At 38.0% G+C, this 25,653-nt stretch overlaps 1 protein-coding gene across 2 annotated transcripts in view; it reads left to right on the top strand.

Moving 5' to 3' along the window:
• The window catches only part of AP4E1 (adaptor related protein complex 4 subunit epsilon 1), a 72,394-nt gene extending 49,022 nt beyond the window's left edge, over nt 1-23,372 (top strand). Inside the window, exons 16-21 of one of the 2 annotated variants that reach the window (XM_005900468.3) lie at nt 544-667; nt 7,722-7,980; nt 10,340-10,897; nt 11,926-12,116; nt 15,965-16,122; nt 17,015-23,372. In XM_005900468.3, the coding sequence (XP_005900530.1) occupies nt 544-667; nt 7,722-7,980; nt 10,340-10,897; nt 11,926-12,116; nt 15,965-16,122; nt 17,015-17,175 (1,451 nt within the window). In that variant the 3' untranslated portion in view covers nt 17,176-23,372. The remainder of the gene's footprint in view (nt 1-543; nt 668-7,721; nt 7,981-10,339; nt 10,898-11,925; nt 12,117-15,964; nt 16,123-17,014) is intronic. The other variant, XM_070377893.1, reaches the window with a different exon arrangement.
• Nucleotides 23,373-25,653: the final 2,281 nt, after the last annotated feature.

Genomic DNA, 25,653 nt, shown 5'->3' on the forward strand with positions numbered 1-25,653 from the left:
GGCTCTGGATGAGTCATTTGGGTATACAGACTCAAAGGAATCTGAACCTGGGTAAACCTTGTTCTTTGACAGTAAGGGAGATTTTACATTGAGGGTTCCATCAGTCCAGTTGGTACAGGAATGTGCGTAAGAGCATTTTGTGAAACAAAAACACAGTGAGATCTTCATTCATAGTTCATTAAACATTTTTGCATGAGAAGAGCAACTTATCAGTAGACCTGACTTATCAGTTGTCTTTCCTGGTTGAATTGTTTTTAGCTTTGAAGGGAGCTAAAAAAATGAAAGACTGTTTGTCTTTGATAAATTAATTGTCTGAAAACTGTAGTAGAGATTCAATAAATAATAGCTGCTTTGTTATTATTATTACTATAAATATTTGATTAGATTATTTCCCAGACGCTTTCCAGTTTAAAAATTGTCACTGAATCCTAGTATTCAGTTATTTTATTTCAGTATTAAATGGTGCTTTTGATAATTTTTGCTTTTTTCATAATTTTTGCTTTGTTTTAAATATGAACCTCTGTTTTTGTTTTAAAATTCTAGTTCTCAATTTTGAACCATATGGACTCTCTTTTTCTTCATCTGGCTTCACTGGACGACAGTCTCCTGCTGGCATTTCTCTTGGTTCAGATATATCTGGGAATAGTACAGAGACCGGACTAAAAGAGTAAGTTCCTTTCTTATTAAAATTGAGAACATGGGAGTGTTTAAATGTCTTTAAATGTTGAAGGGTTCCTGAAAGCTAAATTCTGCATGGGTTGTTGTTTCTATGTATTGCTTTCAAAGTACTGATAGTGTGCAGACTGTCATACTTTAAGAGAGCTTGCTTCCAAGACAGTACAGAAAGTATACATACTTTGTGTGTGTTATTACTGTATACCATGTATACACACACACATTTTTAAAGTAGTGTATCAGAACTTCTATACCCAGGTGAGTATTCAACATATCATTCCACATTCCTCATAATCTATTTCTTAAAACCATCTCATTGGAAATTGACAAACATAGATGAACATAAAATAAGGTGACAGGTGACAGACTTCACTTGATAAAGCTGTATATTTTGTTCAGAATGCTTTCAGAGCCTCTTTACAGCCACCTTGAAATTCGGTGATACATTTGTCTAAACGTCTAAACATGGAACCAAATCTCCATCCTTTTTAGGTAATTTTTATTTTTGAAATATGAATACATTAGAAATTATGATCAAGTTAATAAAATGAGATAATGTATGCAAAGTGCCTTGTACAACCCAATACATAATAAATGATTGATAAATGGTACTAATATAATTAATAACTGTCATTGCTGTCATTATTGTTATTAACTAAAAGCTGAATTTACTACATAAAAGTTGTAGTCAATCTGGATAACTGGTTAGTATACCAATGTGACATAAAATAATGAAAATGGCATTTTTGTTTGTGAAGGAGCTTCTTCTAAAAGAATTCAAAAATATTTTGTGTAATGGCAGCATTGTTGAAATAAATGATAAAATCTCATATGAAAGATGACATTTGAATTGACTCAGTGACCTTATTTTATGTTCATCTTTGTATTTGTCAGCCTTCCAGTGAGATGGTTATAAGAAGGATTTATCAGAAGAATGACAGAATATGAGAAACATAGATGATATGCTGAGTGAAAAGGCATAAGTTCAAAACCTCTTTCCTAGCGTTTTTTTCCCCTGCTCTGTTGACACCCTTTTCTTTCCCAGACATTTAATGTCAGCATTACAAGCATGGGGGTGCAGATATGGTCCATGAACATATAATGGTGGTGGTGGTGATAGCATTTAAGTACCTTAGACAGCGAATAGAGAGGCAAGGCAAGGAGAAACAGAAAACCCAAACCCTCCCAATCCAGGGAGGAAATGTAGTCCCTTTTACTGAACAACAGATGATGGCACCTGCTTTTTTAGTATTGGAACTAGGGTCTGGGGGACTTGACAGGACCTTGTGAATCCTATATGTGTACATGTACTGCATGCAGAGAAAAGACATTTGGCAAAGCTGCTAAGGAATTATACATATGCCGTATTATCATGAAATGCAGTGTGAGGGATGAATTTAAAATTTCTATCTAAAAAGGACCACAGCTCACACATTATTTCAGATTAGGAACCTGTGTGGTAATTGGCAAGGTGAATCAGCTTTAGAGAGGAGATGATGGTTCTTCTTCAGTCTCTGGCAAGCTGAGAATAAAGTGAAGTGGAAGTGAAGTTGCTCAGTTGTGTCCGACTCTTTGCGACCCCATGGACTGTAGCCTACCAGGTTCCACTGTCCATGGGATTTTCCAGGCAAGAATACTGCAGTGAGTTGCCATTTCCTGCTCCATAAGATCTTCCTGACCCAGGGATTGAACCTGGGTCTCCCGCATTGTAGGCAGACACTTTACCGTCTGAACCAGAATAAAGTATAGCAAGCCGATTTAGAATTTCTTACCTTAAGTCCTATTGTAGAGCAGCACCCTAGCTCGAATGGGAATTTCTGGAGCTCAAAGTATATTCCCAGTCTTTGAATGTTGAGTGAGTGAGTGAAAGTCACTCAGTCGTGTCCAACTCTTTTTGACCCCATGAACTATACAGTCCATGGAATTCTCCAGGCCAGAATACTGGAGTGGGTAGCCTTTCCCTTCTCCAGGGGATTGTCCCAAACCAAGGATCAAACCCAGGTCTCCCACAATGCAGGTGGATTCTTTACCAGCTGAGCCACCAGGGAAGCCCAAGAATACTGGAGTGGGTAGCCTATCCCTTCTTCTGCGGATCTTTCTGACCCAGGAATCAAACCAGGGTCTCCTGCATTACAGGCAGATTCTTTACCAGCTGAGGTACCAGGGAAGCCCCTTCTGAAGATTGCTTCATTGGGCTTCACTGGTGGCTCAGATTGTAAAGGATTCACCTGCAATGTGAGAGACCTGGATTTGATCCCTGGGTTGAGAAGAGCCCCTGAAGAAGGCAACAGCTACCCACTCTGGTATTCTTGGCTAGAGAAGTCCGTGGACAGAGGAGCCTGGCAGGCAGCAGTTTTGAAGATTGTTTGGCCATAATTTACATCTGTGTTTGAATGGCCTGATTAAAAATAGCACAAAAGGTATACCATATAAAACCATGTATTATATTAATATTATTATTGTCAAAATCCAGGCAAAGATGACTGATGTTTAAAAATTTTTTACAGTGTTTCGTATCAGAAAGAAGCGTATTTTGTGTGTGAAATGGTTTTATGCTGCTCTCATATACTTCCTATTTAGACTTTCTATATGTAATGCATGATAGTGAAAATTTTTGTGGCTCAGATCATGCACTCCTTATTGCCAAATTCAGACTTAAATTGAAGAAAGTAGGGAAAACCACTAGACCATTCAGGTATGACCAAAATCACATCCCTTATGATTATACAGTGGAAGTGAGAAATAGATTTAAGGGACTCAATCTGATAGATAGAGTGCCTGATGAACTAAGGACGGAGGTTCGTGACATTGTACAGGAGGCAGGGATCAAGACCATCCCCATGGAAAAGAAATGCAAAAAGCAAAATGGCTGTCTGAGGAGGCCTTATAAATAGCTGTGAAAAGAAGAGAAGCGAAAAGCAAAGGAGAAAAGGAAAGATAGAAGCATCTGAATGCAGAGTTCCAAAGAATAGCAAGGAGAGATAAGAAAGCCTTCCTCTGTGATCAATGCAAAGAAATAGAGGAAAACAACAGAATGGGAAAGACTAGAGATCTCTTCAAGAAAATTAGAGATACCAAGGGAACATTTCATGCAAAGATGGGCACAATAAAGGACAGAAATGGTATGGACCTGACAGAAGCAGAAGATATTAAGAAGAGGTGGCAAGAATACACAGAACTGTACAAAAAAAGGTTCACAACCCAGATAATCACGATGGTGTGATCACTCACCTAGAGCCAGACATCCTGGAATGTGAAGTCAAGGAAGTCAAGGACCTTAGGAAGCATCACTACAAACAAAGCTAGTGAAGGTGATGGAATTCCAGTTGAGCTATTTCAAATCCTAAAATGATGCTGTGAAAGTTTTGCACTCAATATGCCAGCAAATTTGGAAAACTCAGCAGTGGCCACAGGATTGGAAAAGGTCAGTTTTCATTCCAATCCCAAAGAATGGCAATGCCAAAGAATGCTCAAACTACCTACCGCACAATTGCACTCATCTCACACGCTAGTAAAGTAATGCTCAAAATTCTGCAAGCCAGGCTTCAGCAATATGTGAACTGTGAACTTCCAGATGTTCAAGCTGGTTTTAGAAAAGGCAGAGGAACCAGACAGCAAATTGCCAACATCCGTTGGATCATGGAAAAAGCAAGAGAGTTCCAGAAAAACATCTATTTCTGCTTTATGACTATGCCAAAGCCTTTGACTGTGTGGATTACAATAAACTGTGGAAAATTCTGAAAGAGATGGGATTACCAGACCACCTGACCTGCCTCTTGAGAAACCTATATGCAGGTCAGGAAGCAACAGTTAGAACTGGACATGGAACAACAGACTGGTTCCAAATAGGAAAAGGAGTATGTCAAGGCTGTATATTGTCACCCTGCTTATTTAGCTTATATGCAGAATACATCATGAGAAACGCTGGGCTGAAAGAAGCACAAGCTGGAAAATCAATAATCTTAGATATGCAGATGACACCACCCTTATGGCAGAAAGTGAAGAAGAACTAAAAAGCCTCTTGATGAAAGTGAAAGAGGAGAGTGAAAAAGTTGGCTTAAAGCTCAACAGTCAGAAAACGAAGATCATGGCATCTGGTCCCATCACTTCATGGGAAATAGATGGGGAAACAGTGGAAACATTGTCAGACTTTATTTTTTTGGGCTCCAAAATCACTGTAGATGGTGATTGCAGCCATGAAATTAAAAGACACGTACTCCTTGGAAGGAAAGTTATGACCAATCTAGATAGCATATTAAAAAGCAGAGACTTTACTTTGCCAACAAAGGTCCATCTATTCAAGGCTATGGTTTTTCCAGTAGTCACGTATGGGTATGAGAGTTGGACTGTGAAGAAAGCTGAGCGCCGAAGAATTGATGCTTTTGAACTGTGGTGTTGGAGAAGACTCTTGAGAGTCCCTTGGCCTGCAAGGAGATCCAACCAGTCCATTCTAAAGGAGACCAGTCCTGGGTGTTCTTTGGAAGGAATGATGCTAAAGCTGAAATTCCAGTACTTTGGCCAGCTCATGTGAAGAGTTGACTCATTGGAAAAGACTGTGATGCTGGGAGGGATTGGGGGCAGGAGGAGAAGGGGAGGACGGAGGATGAGATGGCTGGATGGCATCACCAACTCCATGGACGTGAGTCTGAGTGAACTCCGGGAATTGGTGACGGACAGGGAGGCCTGGTGTGCTGCAGTTCATGGGGTCACAAAGAATCGGACATGACTGAGTGACTGAACTGAACTGATAGGTGTGTGTGCCTGTTATAGAGGATGAGATAGTTGGATGGCATCACTGACCCAATGGACATGAGTTTGATCAGACTCCGGGAGATAGTGAAGCACAGGAAAGCCTGGCATGCTGCACTTCATGGGGTCACAAAGAGTTGGACACGACTTAGCAACTTAACAACAATAATGCAGGCTCCATTTTCCTTCCCTTTCTCATTTTTGCCAGTTATTGTGGGTTGAATTCCCTGGGAAGTGCATTTGGAGATGGAATTTAGCATGCAAAATATTAAGGAGTGTCCTTGGCATTGTCAACTGTGGAAGGGAAGGAAAAGAAGAGGGTTGGGCAGAAAAAGAAGTCTAGAATCAATGTTGTTGTTGCCAACAACAGTGTCTGCCAACTCACTTGGAAGCTCTGGAGCTAGAATGGCCCATCAGAGCTGTCCTGAGTTGGGCTGAAATGGGTGGCCAGGACTCTTTATGTCTGCTCATTAATTATTGGATGTGGGTGGCCTGGGAAAAGGGCATTTTCTGCAACTGATGTGACTCTACAACTGAGGCAGATCCCTAAGGGTTCTACAGTCCCAGCAGCTGCACCAGTGACTCCTTCATTGAACGGGGATCTGGATGGAACATCCCAGGATCTACTACACTTACTTTTCTTTTTTTTATTAAATTAATATTTGAATCATTTGGAGAGTTTCTCTCTTTTTTTTTAAACTACCCCTTAATAATTAAAGGATATGTTTTGGTAAACAAGGTTACAAAACACACTGTCATTCTCCTGGGGGATTCATGAATCCCTTGTTGCTGTTGAGCATCCTAGAGATGCTAGGGTCATTTTAGTGGCTCCCGTGATGACTTTTTTATCTGCTCACACAAGATCAACCAGTTTTCTTCTGAAAGGTTTGATAGATAAGTAACAGGATTTTGTTTGTTTGTTAACTTTTAAGAAAACTCTTTGGTACCTGAAAGAGAGAAATGAAGATATTTATAAAGGAACATTCAACATTTGTTGAATGGACTGATTTCCTGTAGGGCGTTCTTTATTAGCGTTAGACTTTCTTTTAGACAGTTGGTACTTAATAGCATTAGTTCTTCACTCAGTATGAAGTATAATGATCTTTTTTTGTTTCTGGAGTACTACAGAAAATCAAACTGACTGTGATTCCAACAAATCATTAAGTAGAATGAAGTAGAATAACAATCAGTACAGATATTTCTGAAATCTTATTATAGAGTCATTTCATGATCTGCCTATCTTGTAGCACAAATTTTAAAACTGCAGTTTTAGATCATGGCAGAGATACTTAATGAGTTGGTGCCAAGGACACATGGTTCTTAAATGAAAACAATAGAGGCAGTCTTTGGTTGTTTGAGCCTACACTTAGGATTTGCAGCTGTAGCTTCTGGGACAACAGTAGATGAGTCTTAATCCTAATCACTGCTTTATTCTTCTTCACCTCAGGTATTAACTCCTAACATTCATGCTTTTTCCAAAAATATCATTAATACTTTTTTCTTTTATAGATCAAACCTCATTCATTTTTATTAATGTACTTTATAATAGTTAATGGGGCTTTTCTGGTGGTTCAGTGGTAAGGAATCTGCCTGCCAGTGCAGGAATGTGGGTTCAATCCGTGGGTCAGGAAGAACTCTGGAGAAGGAAATGGCAACCACTTCGTTGTTCTTACCTGAGAAATCCCTTGGACAGAGGAGCTGGATGGGTCTCAAAAGAGTTGGACACGACTTAGTGACTAAACAGCAATAATAGGTGAAAATGTAGATTGTGTTCACATTAATAAAATCTTTTGGATTAAAGGTAATTTTACACATAGGAGTAGATTTGAATGAATTTTTTTTTTTTTTTGCTTTCCACAGGATTTTATGTAGTGAATTTATAGAGTGTTAATTCCTTCATTAAGTGATTATAGCTATGAAACTATGTCATTTCTGATCTTTAACCCATCAGAAGTAAGGATAATTTTGAAAAGTCCATACACTGAAAGGAACTGATTTATAGTATTTCTGTTTTTGGACATCTTATTCAAACAATTAAATGAAAATTAAATGATCTGAAATTTTAAACTAAGCCTTGAGTTCTGTTGCATTAAATATTTTGGCTGGAGGGTTGGTGAAGGTTGGCTTTAACTAAAATCAAAACTGTAGATCTCAATTTTATTTCTGGCTTATAGAATATAATCTGAAAGCTATTTCTAAAAGATGACAACAAAGATGTGTTTTTTAAAAAATGCCTCATGAAGGTAACCATTTAGCAGTTATTTAAACGGACTTGATTTCATTATCAATCTCCTTAGGACAAATGGCTTGAAGCTGGAAGGTATAAAGAAATTGTGGGGAAAAGAGGGCTATCTTCCCAAGAAAGAAAGCAAAACTGGTGATGAAACAGAAGCTCTGCCAGTTCCTCAGGAGAGTATAATGATGGAGAATGGAGATCAAACTGTAACAAAAAAGGATCCATCTCAAGTCCTTACCCAATCTAAAGAGGAGAAAGAAAAGCAGCTGCTGGCATCATCATTGTTTGTTGGGCTAGGATCAGAAAGTACAATCAATTTGGTAAGTAGTCAGTTATATTCCTCTGAGAATCTTATGTCCCCTGTTTTGAACAAAAAAACTGGCTCTACAAAAGCTCATGACTGTTAATCTATACACATTGTGGGAATGGCTCCCGCAGCTCCAAAGCCATCAGTGACATACCTTTTATATTCCTGAAGGAGAAAATCTTACTGGCTCAGCTTCAGTCAGGTGTTCTCTTTAGTCAGTGCAAGGGTCAGAGTCCAGATTAAGTTGCAAATATGACCATGTGTATTATCACCCCCATTGGTGGAAAGGACAGGCCTCAGTGGAAAGGGGACTTGATGGAAATTAAAAATAGTAATAGTTAACAATATTGATGTGTCTATGGAAAAAGTACTTCTTAAAATGGTTATTTTTAATAGTGAAAAATAGGAATCAATTTAGATGTCTTAAGAGGATGGGTACATAAATTATATTAGCACTGAATATGACTTTGTCATTAAAAATGATAAATACTACATTGTAAAATTTAAAAATACTTACATATATCAAGCAAAAAAACCCCAGAATATTAATTTTTTATATTGCTTGTAACTGTTAAGATAAAAGTGTATTGAGGTTGAAAGGAATTATACAAAAGTGATAATTATATTCAGAAATTTTGATTATGATTTGCAAAAATTTTTATGCTGATATATTATTCTCTTAGTAAAAGAATAAACTGTGGAGTGAAGGACAGGTGCTATTTTTGAGTGTCTGTGTATTCCATATGTAATTTTCCATTTGGTGGGCAAATGATCCCACCTAGTGCAAAATTATGATTAGAGCTATATTTTCTTCAGTTTTATATCACAGTTTTTTTCATCCTTCACCTCCCTTGGTGGAATTTTCCCTCCATCTCTGTCAACACTAGTCAAGTCTCTAGGCTACATTCTTTGCCTGTATCTCTTTCTTTTCCAGAGCTTATTTTTGTCAGACTTGATAATCAGAAAAAGTGAATTGAATTCATTTTAAAAGTATTAATAGGTAATTAATGTATCTTAATGTTGTCTCAGCATGTGTAGTTCAGCAGCAGAGTGACTGATCTTGAGTCCGTGAACTGTTCCAGCAGGCTGTGGTGGTTTCCATTGAATGATCTGTCACTAATAGGGCAAGTTCTCAGTGGTCAGAGAGCATCAGGGTCAGGGTGCTCCAAGGCTTATGAAGCCCTGATTGGTGAGCCTTTTTCCTGGTGTTGAAGGATTTCTACCTTCTCAACAAAGTACATAGCTTTCAGAGTATTTCTCAGGAGAACATTCAGGGTGATAAATTAATTAGACTTTTCTTTTTTTTGGTGGGCTCAAAATAAGAAATGTAAGTAGGATGTTTTTCTATTTAAGTTAGGTTAAATCCTTTCTGCATTACCCCTCACATTTTTCTTTTTTCTTCAGCTGTCACTAGATTAGTTGGAAAAAAAGAGTGTAAAAAGAGTGTATTTCCTTGTTTCGGGGGGCTCTGAATTATGTGAGGAACTGTGTTATAACTCAGATGGCATCATGTAGAAAGGAGGGGAAGCAAATAATTATGTAAAATTAGCATGTATTATTTTTTAATAATACATGTAATAATGTTGAGTTGCTCAGTTGTGTCTGACTCTTTGCAACCCCATGGACCATAGGATTCTAGGCCTCTCTGTCCCTCACCATCTCCCAAAATTTGCCCAAATTTATGTCCATTGCATTGGTGATGCCATCCAGTCATCTCTTTGTGAGGCAAGAGGGCTCTTGAGCCATCACTCTTGCATAAATTCTCAGCCATTTCCTTGGGAGGCTTAGCTCAAGAATAGCAAATTTGCTCTTCCCATCCCCTGAGTCTGTAATGTACTTCACTAGTCACTTTTAGAATTCTTTGCTTCTGTGAGTTCTAGTTAGCCAGTGCTAGTTGATTATTAAGGTAAAGTCAGTTTTTCTTCCCTGTTTATTGACTCACAGGTCATAAAAATAGGACTATTATAGATTACTGAGCCAAAGTTTGAGCCATCCCTATGTTTAAGGGTATTTTAGCTTCTACAGGACAACTCTGGAAACAAAAAATTGCTAACTTTCTCACTGTTTTTAACTTGTGCAATTCTGTACTCTAGCATTCTGAAGTCTAACAAGATTTGGAATTGTTCATTGTTGACTTTTTGACCTTATTTCTTTTTCTGGTTTTATGTGTTTTTAATGAGAAGTAGATTTAGCTTAATAGTAGATTTAGCTTATGTAGCTGTCAGAATTTTAGGGCTTAACATTTTATTCATCTCTAATAGGTAGAACCTTAGCTAGTTACTACATTGTTCATTTGAAATGATTAAAAAAAAGTTTGACTCATGATGTAGTAGAATGGTTTCTTTTTGTATTATTATGTTTTATCTTTGCAGCTCGGAAAAGCAGATACCATTTCTCACAAGTTTAGAAGGAAATCAAAAATCAAAGAAACCAAAAGTGAGGAAACAACCACTGATCAAAATATAATCCGTTCTTCCTTTAGTTCTTCATCAAATGTGACTTACGAAGAAGATTATTGTTTGGATAATTTGCAGGATAGAGGAGACAAAGAATTAAAGAAATTTTCTCTCAGTTCAGAACTTTTGGATTCTGAGTCACTGACAGAACTGCCCTTGGTTGAGAAAATCTCAAATTGCAGGCTGTCTACACCCTCTTTGTTTGCTGATAACAACATGGAAGTTTTTCATCCTCCTCAAGCCACTCCAGCCTCAGTTGCCAATGAAATCTCTTTAGCTTCTTCTTTGTTGGAAGAAACTACTGAACACATACATTCAGATCTTATGGAGGTCTGTAATAATGAAGCCATATCTGTGTCTTCTTACAAAATTTGGAAAGATGATTGTTTGTTGGTGGTCTGGTCAGTTTTTAATAAGAGTGGTTTGGAACTGAAAAGTGCTAACTTAGAAATGGCTCCTGCAGAAAATTTCAAGGTAAGACAATGAATGGTTTATTTTTTCTGCCTTAAATGGACAGTGCTTCCTTAGTGTTTCTACTGTTGATGCTTCTGATGGCTTATAAATTTCTCCCACATCCTTGTTTCTTCTTTAGCAAAAAAAAAAGGTGTGACAGATTTTTAAAATTATTTTAAGTGGGACAAATCATTCAAAGGAGACAAGGGAACATAATAAAGATTGTATTAGAGAAGACTGAGAAAACTGATCCAATTTCTTCTCTGAGCTAGAATGCATTGAGTGGGATATTACCTGGGCCTGACCTGGCAGAAATTCCTAACTGTAGATGTGTGCGTTGTGCTGCCATGCTGTGTTAAGTTGCTTCAGTTGTGTCTGACTCTTTGCGACCCTATGGACTGTTGCCTGCCCTGCTCCCCTGTCCATGGATTCTCCAGGCAAGAATACTGGAGTGGGTTGCCGTGCCCTCCTCCAGGGCATCTTCCTGACCTAGAGAGCAAACCCACGTCTCCTGCAGCTCCCTCATTGTAGGCGGATTCTTTACTGCTAAGCCACCAGAGAAGCCCATAGATATGCATTAGAATCACCTAATTCTAAAAACCTAAAAACAAACCAAAACCCAGTTCAGTTGTCTGAGCTTTACCACCAGAACTTGATTTGAGTAAGGGTGGAGAATGAGAGGGAAAGATAGACCTTTTTTTTTTTTTTTCTTTAAATTCTCCTAGCTTTAAAAACCTGCTACTAGTTAGTATTGAGAGCCACAGGACTGTTGTTGTTGTTGTTGTTTTTTGGTTGTTGTTAAACCACACAGACATTTTCATTGTAATGCTGTTTGTTGCATACTTCTGACCTATGTATTGTTATTTCTTAATTATCTATGCTAGTGAATTTTTCTCAAGTGAAGTTGTCAGTTATCCTAGTGTTGTGGCTTGTTATTAATATCTCACTATAGTATGCTTTTGTACCAATTCAGTTAAATAGAATATTGGTATTCATGTGAAAGTCTGTATTGATACCTTCTTCAGTACTTACTTTACTTTTATTTACAGATCACTGAGCAACCTGGATGCTGTTTGCCCGTAATAGAAGCAGAAAGCACCAAAATTTTTCAATATAGTGTGCAGATGGAAAAACCATTTACAGAAGGAAATCTGTCTGGTTTTATAACTTATCAAGTGATGGATACTCACTCTGTTCAGCTTGAATTTTCAGTAAACTTATCACTGTTAGATTTCATTAGGTAAATATTTTTTGGAATATTAATTCAAGTTGTTCATTCTTTCAGCAAGTATTTACTAGGCTCTTCTCTGGACAGAGCACTGTACTAGGTGCTAGGGAGTATAACACCACAAAGGGAGGAGAGGGTTCATTCTAGGGAGAGATATTGAATAGTTATACAGATGCATGTATAACTGTGAATTGTCCTATGAACAGGAAGTAAATGGTGTGATGGATGATTATAGTGTGGGGGACCCTGTATAGGATAGGGTTGGCTAACCTATGGAAAACTTCTGAGAGAAACTGATGTTAGTGTTTCAGTTAGTTCGGTTGCTCAGTCATGTCCAACTCTTTGCGACCACATGGACTGCCGCATACCAGGCCTCCCTGTCCATCACCAACTCCCGGAGTTTACTCAAACTCATGTCCATTGAATCAGTGATGCCATCCAACCATCTCATCCTCTATTGTCCCTTTACTTGCCTTCAATCTTTCCCAGCATCACGGTCTTTTCAAATGAGTTAGTTCTTTGCATCAGGTGGCCAAAGTATTGGAGTTTCAGCTTCATCAGTCCTTCCAATGAACACCCAGGACTGATCTCCTTTAGGATGGACTGGTTGGATCTCCTTGTAGTCCAAGAGACTCTTAAGAGTCTTCTCCAACACCTCAGTTCAAAAGCATCAATTCTTTGGCACTCAGCTTTCTTTATAGTCTAACTCTCACATCCATACATGACTACTGGAAAAATCATAGCTTTGACTAGATGGACTTTTGTCGGCAAAGTAATGTCTCTGCTTTTTAATATGCTGTCTAGGTTGGTCATAACTTTCCTTCCAAGGAGTATGTGTCTTTTAATTTCATGGCTGCAGTCACCATCTGCAGTGATTTTGGAGCCCAAAAAATTAAAGTCAGCCACTGTTTCCCCATCTATTTGCCATGAAGTGATGGGACCGGATGCCATGATGTTAGTCTTCTGAGTGTTGAGCTTTAAGCCAACTTTTTCACTCTCCTCTTTCACTTTCATCAAGAGGCTCTTCAGTTCTTTTTCACTTTCTGCCGTAAGGGTGGTGTCATCTGCGTATCTGAGGTTATTGATATTTCTCCCAGCAATCTTGATTCCAGCTTGTGCTTCATCCAACCCAGCATTTCTCATGATGTATTCTGCATATAAGTTAAATAAGCAGGGTGACAATATACAGCCTTGACGTACTCCTTTCCCAATTTGGAACCAGTCTGTTGTTCCATGTCCAGTTCTAACTGTTGCTTCCTGACCTGCATACAGATTTCTCAAGAGGCAGGTCAGGTGGTTTGGTTCCCATCTGTTTCAGAATTTTCCACAGTTTATTCTGATCCACACAGTCAAAGGCTTTGGCATAGTTAATAAAGCAGAAATAGATGTTTTTCTGGAACTCTCTTGCTTTTTCAGTGATCCAGCAGATGTTGGCAATTTGATTTCTGGTTCCTCTGCATTTTCTAAAACCAGCTTGAACATCTGGAAGTTCACAGTTCATGTATCACTGAAGTCTGGCTTGGAGAATTTTGAGCATTACTTTACTAACATGTGAGATAAGTGCAATTGTGTGATATTTTAAGCATTCTTTGACATTGCCTTTCTTTGGGATTGGAATGAAAACTGACCTTTTCCAGTCCTGTGGCCCCTGCTGAGTTTTCCAAATTTGCTGGCATATTGAGTGCAGCACTTTCACAGCATCATATTTTAGGATTTGAAATAGCTCAACTGGAATTCTATCACCTCCACTAGCTTTGTTCGTAGTGATGCTTCCTCAGGCCCACTTGACTTCACATTCCAGGATGTCTGGCTCTAGGTGAGTGATCATACCATTGTGATTATCTTGGTCGTGAAGCTCTTTTTGTACAGTTCTTCTGTGTACTCTTGCCATCTCTTCTTAATATGTTCAGTTTCTGTTTAGGTGCATACCATTTCTGTCCTTTATTGAGCCCATCTTTGCATGAAATGTTCCCTTGGTATCTCTAATTTTCTTGAAGAGATCTCTAGTCTTTCCCATTCTGTTGTTTTCCTCTTTCTTTGCATTGATCGCTGAGGAAGGCTTTCTTATCTCTCCTTGCTGTTCTTTGGAACTCGGCATTCCAGATGCTTATATCTTTCCTTTTCTCCTTTGCTTTTCGCTTCTCTTCTTTTCACAGCTATTTGTAAGGCCTCCTCAGACAGCCACTTTGCTTTTTTGGATTTCTTTTTCTTGGGGATGGTCTTGATCCCTGTCTCTTGTACAATGTCACGAACCTCCATCCATAGTTCATCAGGCACTCTGTCTATCAGATCTAGTCCCTTAAATCTATTTCTCACTTCCCCTGTATAATCATAAGGGATTTGATTTAGATCATACCTGAATGGTCTAGTGGTTTTCCCCACTTTCTTCAATTTCAGTTTGAATTTGGCAATAAGGAGTTTGTGATCTGAGCCACAGTCAGCTCCCGGTCTTGTTTTTGCTGACTGTATGGAGCTTCTCCATCTTTGGCTGCCAAGAGTATGATCAGTCTGATTTCGGTGTTGGCCATCTGTTGATGTCCATGTGTAGTCTTCTCTTGTGTTGTTGGAAGAGGGTGTTTGCTATGACCAGTAAAGTTGTTAAGCTTTTATTAGACATACAGCATTTAGTTACTGTACTAGCTTGTGCAGTGCTACCCGCATAATTGAAAACAATCTTTTAACCCTTCTGCTCTCATTTAGTATTATGAATATATTGTACTGTGTTCAAACATTTTTTAAAATGAAGCATGCCTGAAGGAAGAATGTAGAATACCAATGAATATCTGTAAAAAATTTTTTTAACTTTCCATATCCATCTATAATTTTTGCCCATTCTTCAAAGTCTTCTAGTAAGAACATGTTTATCAGTCTGTCAAAGAGTATGTATTTATGCCTGCCGTGCTGAAAAGATAAAATCCAGCCTTCAGAAAACTTAGATTCTGTGACTATGAAGGTTATGTCCCATGGTGAACATTAGTAACTTGAAGAAGCACAGCATATGTGCCACAAACAATTCTGTTCTTATGAGTAAAATCCTCTGTATCTTAAAAATTTTTTTTCTAATTATAAAATCAGTACTTATTATAAGAATTTAAATGATATAGAAAAATTTAAGTAGAATATAAAAATTTCCCATTCCCCCCAGAGATATCCCAGAGTTAACTATTTGATCTTTAGCTGCTTGAACCATTTAAAAACTGTATTTATTAAAATTCTTTCTTGGTCCATTTTGCTTAAGGCACTGGATCTTTGTATTTGTACTTTTGTACATGACTTTGATAGAGTGTCTCGTCCCCAAATCTAAAGTATGTGTGCTCAGTTGCTTCAGTCATGTTTGACTCTTTGTGACCCCATGGTCTGAAGCACGCCAGACTCCTCTGTCCATGGAATTCCCCAGGCCAGAATACTGGAGTGGGTTGCCATGCTCTTCTCCAGAGGATCTTCCTGACCCAGGAATCGAACCCATATCTCTGGCATCTCTGGCATTGCAGGCAGGTTCTTTACCCACTGAGCCACCTGGGAATCCCCAGTCTAAAGTATACATGAAAGAAAAGTTTTATATTTGAATGATTCATGAAATTATTTGGTGAAATTTTACTGTAATGACTAATGCGCAGAAAAAGAACTGGGTGATTTATTGAAAAGACATTTGTTCTGTAATAACGTCTGTTTTCAGCATTGTCTTCAAGTTAGAGGATTTTGGTCAGCATTCTGATCATGTCTGGTTTAAAAAACATAGATTTCATAGGATTTAGATTTGTAATGATTTTTTTTTTATTCCCATGAATCAGTTGAAATGTATTTGTTTAGAATCATTTCATTCTTATGGACATAAATCTAATTTTCACAATTATTTTCAGGCCATTAAAAATCTCGACTGAAGACTTTGGTAAACTCTGGTTATCCTTTGCAAATGATGTGAAACAAAATGTAAAGATGTCAGAATCTCAAGCTGGTCTGCGTTCTACCTTAAAGGCCCTGCAACGGGAACTAAGACTTCATGTTGTTGACATTATAGGTTTGTAGAGTTTTTGAGAAGGCAGTCTTGTGTTTATGGGGCCTTTTGTTACAATCAGAAGGCAAACTCTTAAAAATATCTAATTTCTTAGGGATGTATATCCTGTTATGAGCATTTTTTTTATGAGCATCTTTTTGATAAGTGTGTTGTGCAGACTTTATTAAAGAATTTTTTTCTGTGGTAAAGTATATGTAGCATAATTTTACCATTTGGATCATAAAGTGTATTGGTGAGTGGCATTAAATATATTTCATTTTGTTGTGCAGCCATTGCCACTCTCATTTTCAGAACCTTTTCCTCTTTCTTAACTGAAACTGTACCCATTAAGCACTACTTTCCATTGCCTCTCCTCTGCAGCCCTTGGCAGCCACCATCCTATTTTCTGTCTCTATGAATTCGACTACTCTAGGTACCTCATCTAAGTAGACTCATACAGTATTCATCCTTTTGTGACTGGCTTATTTCACTTTAATGTCTTCAAGGTTCATCCATGTTATGTGTCAAAATTTCCTTGCTTGTAAGCCTAAATACAGTCACATTTTATGAATACACCATATTTTATTTGTCAGTTAATCTTTTGATGGACATTTGGTTTGCTTCCACCTTTTGGCTGTTCTGAATAATGCTGCTTTGAACATGGATATACAAATAATCTGTGTTTGAGTCCCTGCTTTCAGTTCTTTTAGTTATATACCCCAAAGTAGAATTTTGATAATTGCTGTTTTAACAGGTATGAGTAGTGTGTCATTTTAGTTTTGATTTGCATTTCCTTAATGATCAGTGATGTTGAGTATCTTTTCACATGCTTATTGGATATTTGTATATCTTCTTTGTAGAACTGTCTGTTGAAGTCTTTTTGTATTAAAGAATTTCTGATTTTGCTTTGTTGTAGGTAATGAAGGGCTGTTGGCCTGTCAACTGCTCCCATCCGTCCCCTGCTTGCTGCATTTCCGAGTTCATGGTGACACGTTAGCCCTGTGGTTCAGATCCTCCTGTTCTACTCTTCCTGACTATTTACTTTATCAGTGTCAAAAAGTGATGGAGGGATCCTAGCAAAAGCTCTGCTTATATTTTACTCCGTCAAAATAAATGGTTTACATAGATAAACTTATTTACCAAAGTAAAAAGAATTAATGGTACTTCTAATGAAAATGGGGATTATTACAGGTTGTGGTTTTATGTGTTTTCTTTATGGTTCATGATCAAGAAAGATCCCCAAGAAACTGTACCCCTAACCTTTTACTCAGGATTGTACAGTAGGTTTGGGTCCTAAAAAAGTGGCCTAAGCTAATGTTATAAACTGCTAAAGATTTATATATATCACTTAGTGTAGAGGGTCTGAAAATAATTTATTTTGTTATAAATAATTTTATAGCAGATTTACTCTAGTGTTAAAGCTGATTTATAGTAAAGCCAGGTCTCAGTTTTCTGCGTTAATGGAGGGGAGACATGGACTTAATAATCCTAAATCAAATTCATATTTGGCTTTGGAATGCAGTATATGCTTTTTGGTCAGCAAGTCATTACTTTCAATAATGTTTGCTTAGATCAGTACTGAGCTAAGTTGGCACAGCACATACTAATACTTCAGGAGACCCATAAGCACGTTGGATTTTGGGGGGATCCAATCTATGGTAGATGGACTTCCCTCACAGCTCAGTCAGTAAAGAATCTACCTGCAATGCAGGAGACCTGGGTTCAATTCCTGGGTTGGGAAGATCCCCTGGAGAAGGAAATGGCAATCCACTCCAGTATTCTTGCCTGGAAAATCCCATGGACAGAGGAGCCTGGTGGGCTACAGTCCATGGGGTCGCAAAGAGTCAGACACGACTTAGCGACTAAACCACCACAATCTATGGTAGAGTTTTTATTATAACTTGATACACATAATTGCAAACAATTTGGCTACAAAATTTGTTTTCCACTTGCATTAATTTTTAAAATTCAAAATGAATTACTGTGTTCTTGTTTTCAAAACTCAGAGCCATTTACATAATACTATCATTTAGAAACAAAACCTGTTAAGAGCACACAGTACTAAAGTAAACAGGTATAAAAGGACTTTTCAGTTATGGCAAATATCTTAGTTACCACTTAGATTTTTTGGGCACATTAAAATATGTGAATAGAGTACAAATGGCAAAACCATCTTTCCTGGCCTTTGAATCCACTAGTACTCAATGGATGCAACGAGAAGAGTGGTAGTCTAAGTTTACCATACAGAATCTTCAGTAAAATATGATTTTCATGTTACAGTTGTGCCTATATGACCTCTGTGAGAACTATTATCAGTAAAAGAGGTTAAGCCTGATATGAATGATAGACCAGAATCTTATGATTATACATTTATGTTAAAAACAGAGTATTTTATAAAACCTTATGGTGCTGTGGAAAATATTTATTATTTCACTTTTTCTGATACTTCATGGTAGAAACTATTCAGGTAATATAGTTTTAAGTCATTGTAGTTAATACTCTGGTTAATTGGTACTGTTTATCACCCAGGTGTGGAATTGTGGTTTTAGGTTGTCTCATTAGTCATAACTGATAGGGAATTCCCCAAAGCTGATAGACTTCACTAGTTATTGTGTTTAGCGTATGTCTCCCTAAAAACAAAAGCCACGTTAAGAAATTGATTTTTAAGTTACTCATTAAAAAAATACCTTGTTAATTTCATACTTCTAAAAAGCATGCAGTAAAACCTTGCTACAAGAGCAATAAGTGGTTAGAATTTCCTGAGTAGGTTTTTTCTTTTGAATAGAATATCAGATTCATCCTCAAGCTCTCAGCAGTGTCATGACGACAGGAATATGAATGTTGGGAGAGTGTGGACACTGTTGGCTTTCTCTTTAGTGCTGCCTCTGTCAGCAGCACCCTCCCACCCCACCTAGTTCTGTTGATACTCTGACAAAGAGATAGGAAGTGCCCTCTCACTTTGTGAAGGAATGTAAAGTGTAGCAAAAGAGGTGCTTCATATTTTTGTGTCCCTGCTTCCATTAGTTTGTGTGGTCACCACGGCTGGGTGGAGTGTGGAGCAGTGGATGTAAAGGTTCCCAACAAGCAGGTGGACAGCTAGCTGGGAGAGATTACAGTGAGCTGTTGTGCTGCTTTGTTACAGGGTTGGCAGCAGCAGTTGTCATGAGAGACGTGCTTGGCCCACAGTGCAAATGGTGGGAAATGTGGAATGGTAGGTTAGGGCTGGGAGTATGATTTGGGGTCTGTCAGAGGGAACATGGTGTCACTTTTGTTCTTTCTGAACCCACTGCATAAAGTAGGATAAAAGGATTTCTGCTGACTGTTTAATAGAATGTTTACATTTTTATATTTTTATGGTTTTTAAAAATAGGAAGGAGTAGATTTTAAAGAACTTCAGAGCAGTATAAATTCTGCCTAAACTAATGAATGTTTTAAGTTCTAGATGAGGCATTGCCAGCCTTTTCTGCATTATAGGAGATGTGACGAAGTAGGAAGAACAAACTTTTTGGGGGCAAGATTGTCTCTTTATCTTACAGTTCAGTCAAGTAAAGGGGTGACATCTGGAGTGAGAGCTCTTGTGGAGGGGAGATGCAGCTGGTGAGTTCTCTGCTGGGCATCTTTGCTGAGAACACAGGTGGCAATGAGTGTGAATCTGGGGAGAATAAAGGGAAGACAGGAAAGCCTTAAGAGACAGTGGAGGAAGAAGGAGCAGGCTTCCACCAGAGGAGTAGATTAGTCGCAGGGGAGTGTGGGCCCTGAGAATGGGTCCTTCCGAAAAAAACTGCAGATGGAAGCTGAACAGTTACCAAGTGCTAATGTGCCAAGCATGCCAAGCACAGCATGTGCTCTGCAGAGGAGCAGTATTTAAAAACAATATTCTATAGTCTATGGAAACAATTTTGGTTAAAACGCAGTGTTTTATTTTTTCCTTTATTTTAGTTCATGTCATTTGTGTTTTAAAATATCAAGCAATTTTTTTTTTTAGGGGTTAATGTGGTCTTTATCTCATGTTTGTGAGCCACTGAAAGTGCACTGAACCTATTCACATGTCTTTTAAGGTGTTGTTTTCATTTGTTTTAAAATGTTAGGAGGGAAAAATGCAAGGGAATAACAGCTTACCAGGCATTAGTTGCCTTATTTTGGAGTTGAATTCTGTAATTTGAAGAAATTCAGTTAAACATGTAATAAATGCAAAGTGATCTATGTTGTTGTTCTTCAGTCTATATATTCTTTATCATCTAAAAGTAATACTATTCAGTAATTTGATAGGCATTAGCTAAAAAGAGCAGAAGCAATTGGAATGGGATGAAAAAAGTGATTTACTTATTATAGCCCCAAAGCATGTCATATAATTGGTTAAAAGTAAAGACACTACTCTTTCTGTATGATGTTCAGAGAAAACTTTATGGGCTTCTGACAGGTTAGAGCATGGATTGATCCTCAGGAACTTGTCCATATCCCCTGCTTTCATCCTAGCCTTACCAGAGCATTCAAAGCAGTGTTTTGTTTCCATATTGCCTCTCCTCAAGATGCAAGAAACACGGTAAGTCAGGTGGTGACTTCTTATCTAAAGATTCTAAATCTGCTGGCCATCTCTGCATTGCGTATCCTAAGACACAAAGAAGTGATATTTAAATCTCACTTACAGATGCCTCTTGTTGGCTATAATGCATAGTAGGAAAAATGTTCTGGGGCTTGAAACTGATATTTGGGGCACAGAAGGTAAAGGAGGTTTAAATGCCTCACACCCATTGCAATAATTAAAAAGAAGGATGGCCTGCAGCCAAATGGGCCAGGGGTAATGATTATATGAAATTTACTTGTTATGTGTGTGCATAAAAAGAGGCTGTGAGCTTTTTAGAGCTAGGAACCAGGTGTATATTTTTATGTCCCTTTTGCCTGGTACCTAGCAGTGTATTGAATGAATGACTAAAAAGACCTGTTCCCTAAAAATAAGTAATCTGAAGTGAAAGTTACTCAGTTGTGTCCAGCTCTTTGCAACCTCATGGACTATACAGTCCATGGAATTCTCCAGGCCAGAATACTGGAGTGGGTAGCCTTTCCCTCTCCAGGGGATCTTCCGAACCCAGGGATCAAACCCAGGTCTCTTGCATTGCAGGGGAATTCTTTACCAGCTGAGCCACAAGGGAAGCCCAAGAATACTGGAGTGGGTAGCCTATCCCTTCTCCAGGGTGTCTTCCTGACCCAGGAATCGAACTGTGGTCTCCTGCATTGCAGGCAGATTCTTTACCAACTGAGCTATCTGAGACCAGGTAATATCCAGGGATTGATTTTAGTAATCCTGTGGCTGTCCTAGAAATAAAGAAAAGGGACTGATCTGGCTTATAGATAGAAGTCAGCAGAAAAGGGTTCCAATGGAAATAACTTGTTTGTACCAGGTAGGAGAGGAGAAATATGACCACTTGAAGAGACCCTTACCAGCCTCAGTCCCATGAAAATGTGCTATGTCATTTAAGAGATCTTTCTGCAAAGGAAATGTGATTACAGATAGAAATTATGACTTGGAGAATGGGTACTGTTCTATAATATGTCAGATGTTTATGAGTTCTTACTGGTCTATAAGAACTTTTTCTAGGATGAAAAATGGTAGACATTTGGTCAGTGAAATTAAATATAGGGAGGTAATGAATATAAGGCAGATTTACCAGCTAAATTAGTATCACCTATTTTTTTAGAAAAGTGAGAACTATGATAAGGGGAGAGTTTAATGTAGTTACTAATGGGAGAGTTAATATAGTTTAAAATCAACTATATTGATATTAAAAAGGTCAGTAGCATCAGGAAAGTTGGGAAAGAACAGGCCGCCTGGGATAGGGCACGAGAAAAGGAAATGTTCATTTGCATCACACAGGAAATGTTATGGTAGGTACATGGATCCAAGATAAGAGGATACCCCCAGAAATGAATCCCAGAGAACCATGAGCACTTAAAGATTGTAGCCTAGATGCAGAGAGGATGGGCCTGTGTGTGTGGAAAGTCAAAACAAGTTTACTGGAACACTTATAACGCTGGAAAACTAGTGGGTCCTCATAACTGATTGTGGCTAGATTGTGGGCTTTTCTCCAAGAGAAGGACTCAATTTCCTTTAGTTAGTTTGAACTATTTTCCTAAGTGGATGAGTGCTTTTCCTTTCTTAAACTTTAAGTTGCCTTTGTGACTAAATGGCTGACCTCAGGATGTTTTTTCCCTGACGGGGTCTGACAGGACTTAGGCCAAATGGATAGAGACTAGAGCCTAGAGATTATTCATGCTTCCAAGAGAGAAAAGTAATTAGAAGTTTAATTGCACATCTCCACACTTTAAGTGTGTGCATACTTAGTGTCTGACTCTGCCCTTTATATTATATGACAAATAGGAACAGAGGCAAGGCATATATATTCTTAGGGAGAGGCATTTAGTCTGATTTGCTGCCTTGTAATTTAATGAAGTTAAGGGCAGTATCTGTGACTAGAACAAACTGGTCCTCATTGATCATGGATATCAATGTATAAGAATTTAGTTTTTTCATCTTGGTTGATGGTTAGTGGGGTTAAGTAGAACAGTTTTGAGCCTTGAAGGGAAAGGTGAAATTATTTGAACCCAAACATCGGACAAGTCTTCACCTCCAGAAGCAATAGGAGTGTCTTTTCTTATTTATATTAAGCCTTTTTGAACACACTTGAGTTAATGCTAATGAAAAGACTTTGGCCTGTGGTTCACCCATAGTCTCAGAAAGGGGCTGGTCACTAGAGAGACCAAGTACTTAGAGAGTTAGAACTTTCAACCCTACCCACTGACCTCAAGGAAGGGAAAGATTTGAGGGCTGGAGATTAAGCTCAAAAAATTTTTTACTGAACAAAGGAATTTGATGAGCTTATGTGTTGGTGAATGCATCACATTCTGGGAGGGGACACACCCCAGTTCCAGTGAGGACCGAAATTCCTGTGGTTGGGACCCTTCTGTTGCTCACCCTCTATACGTCTTCATTTGTATCCTTTATAATAAACTGGTAAACATAAGTAAATGTTTCTCTGGATTCTGTGAGCCACTCTTCCAAATTAATTGAACCTGAGAAGTGGGTTGTGGGACCTTCCAGTTTACAGTCATTGCATCAGCAGTGTAGTTGACAACCTGGACTTGTGGAACAGTCTTGTGGAACTAAGCCTTTAACGTATAAGATCTGATTCTGTCTCCAGGTATATAGTGACAGAATTGAGTTAATTTGTAGGACAAGCCAGTGTGCCTCCACTCAGCATTGCTTTGTGGCATGGGGGAAAAAATGCATCAATTGACAAAAAAATTTTGATTGTGCAATGTGTTTTTTTTTCAAGTTGTCCAATTTGATGATTTAATATATATTGTGAAATGATTACCACAGTCAAATTAATTAAAATGCATCCATCACTTCACACAGTTACTTTTGTGTGTGTGGTGAGAACACTTAGGGTCTTAGCAGATTTCAAATATACAATATGGTATTCTTCCCTGGTGGCTCAAATGGTAAAGAATCTGCCTGAAATGCAGGAGACCCAGGTTTGATCCCTGGGTCTGGAAGATTCCCTGAAGAAGGGTATGGCAACCCATTCCACTATTCTTTCCTGGAGAATTCCATGGACAGAGGAGCCTGGTGGGCTATAGTCCATGGGGTCACAAAGAGTCGGACATGACTGAGTGACTAATACACAACACAACACAAATATAGTCACTGTGCAATCCACGAGACTGGGGATCACTTTAAAATCCCATACCCTAGACCATAATCAGATTCTTTGAGGGATCAGACATAGGCTCCTGCTATTATTAAACTCCATAGATAATTACAACATGCAGTCAAGTTTGAGAACCACTGTTTTAAATGCTGTCTGTCTCACCCTACTTTTCCTCAATGGGATTATTTTTGGTGATGTTTTCCCCACACTCCTTCCTGCAATGGAGACTGATTAAGAGTAGCTATTGAGTATTTGGAAGGTAAGTAATGGCATTATTTGGAAATATTGGGGTAGGTACACAGGAGGAATCTTGTGTGAATATATAAAAAGTTGTAGGTTCTATGACAGTAGCAGCTTAGTGTTTGAATTTAGCAAGCTTAGGCTTGCTCTTAAAATGGTAGCATGGTGGGATTTGAGAAATGAGAGTCCCTCACATCCAAGCAGGAAAGCACTGTAGAAATTGTTAGGTAATGTGAATTGAAGTTGGATTGTCAAATTTTAATTCTTGGCTTCACTAATTACTAACTTGTGCTTTTGGGCATAATACTTAACACTCTGTGCCCCAGTTTCTTTTCTGTATGGGGAATGATAGTACCTTGTAGGATTACTGTGAGATGATGTAAGACACATAGTGGTTCATGTTATAATCTGTCAGTGTCTTAAAGTATGAGTTTATTAACATCATTATGGGAAAAAAAAAAGGGCGTAGTAAAGATGAAAGAAAGAGAGAGCTCAGATAAAAGTGAAGAATTTAGCAGAACCAGGAAACATCAGAAGGTGAATTGCCAAAATTTTTAACATAATTTAAAAAACAAAAAGGAAAGCTTCATGAAGTTAGAAAAGCTGTTTTCAATGATGTCCCTAAATATTTAGGAAAATAATTTTATACAAATGTAGGCATCAGAAAAATACTATGGTCAAATCCCATATAAACTTATTATGAGAGAGAGGGTGATATTAAGAGGTGGGATAATATCCCTATAGAAAATAAAAGTACACTAGTATAACATGCTCACAAAATAGATCAAAACTGTTAACCTACTGTTGCAAAACAAGCTAGATGAGATTTTAAAAGTTAAGATGTGAGAAAACAAGATATATTAGTGCTGTAGAAATTCTGAAACGAAGTGATAAATTAGGGAAGAAATAAAATTTTTAAAAACTCAGAACTAAAAGCAACTAGAAGAATCAAAAGTGTGAATAAACACACAAAAACACTTTAGGGAAATGCAGTATGAAGATGATATATTTTTTAAATAAATGAAATATGGTGAATATTCAAGAGAAAGCAACAAATATTGAAGATAGGTAAAGAAGATTCAACATATGGATTATAGGAGCTCCTGAAGAAGAAATTCCAAAACACAGGACCAAAACAAATCCTGAACGTGGTAACTCAAGGGAACATTCCCGAAAGTACAATTTAAAAAATTTGAAACGAGAGAGTACACTGTGTACCTGAGACTCTCAACTGATAAATACCAAGACAGGACCTTCTAGTAAGATTACTAAACTCATAAAAATTGGAAAAATTCCTTGACCACCTAAGAAAAAATAGCAAGTGACTTATAAAGAAAATAGATTATCATCAAACTTTGACAAATGCTATATGCCAGAAGAAAATAGGATAATATATTTTAGATACTCGAAGATGTGAACCAAGAATTTTATGCTCAGTAAAACTAATCCGCAAGTTTAACAAGCACAAACTGCTATCAACATATAAGTAGTCAAGGAATATTGTTCCTATGAACCCTATGGAATCCTATAGGGTTCCTATGAACCCTATGAACTCTTCCTGAGGAAGCTACTAGAAATGAGATTCATAAGGGCTGGTTGTAAGCAT

This window comes from Bos mutus, chromosome 10 (assembly GCF_027580195.1).
Source record: "Bos mutus isolate GX-2022 chromosome 10, NWIPB_WYAK_1.1, whole genome shotgun sequence".
Taxonomy (NCBI): domain Eukaryota; kingdom Metazoa; phylum Chordata; class Mammalia; order Artiodactyla; family Bovidae; genus Bos; species Bos mutus.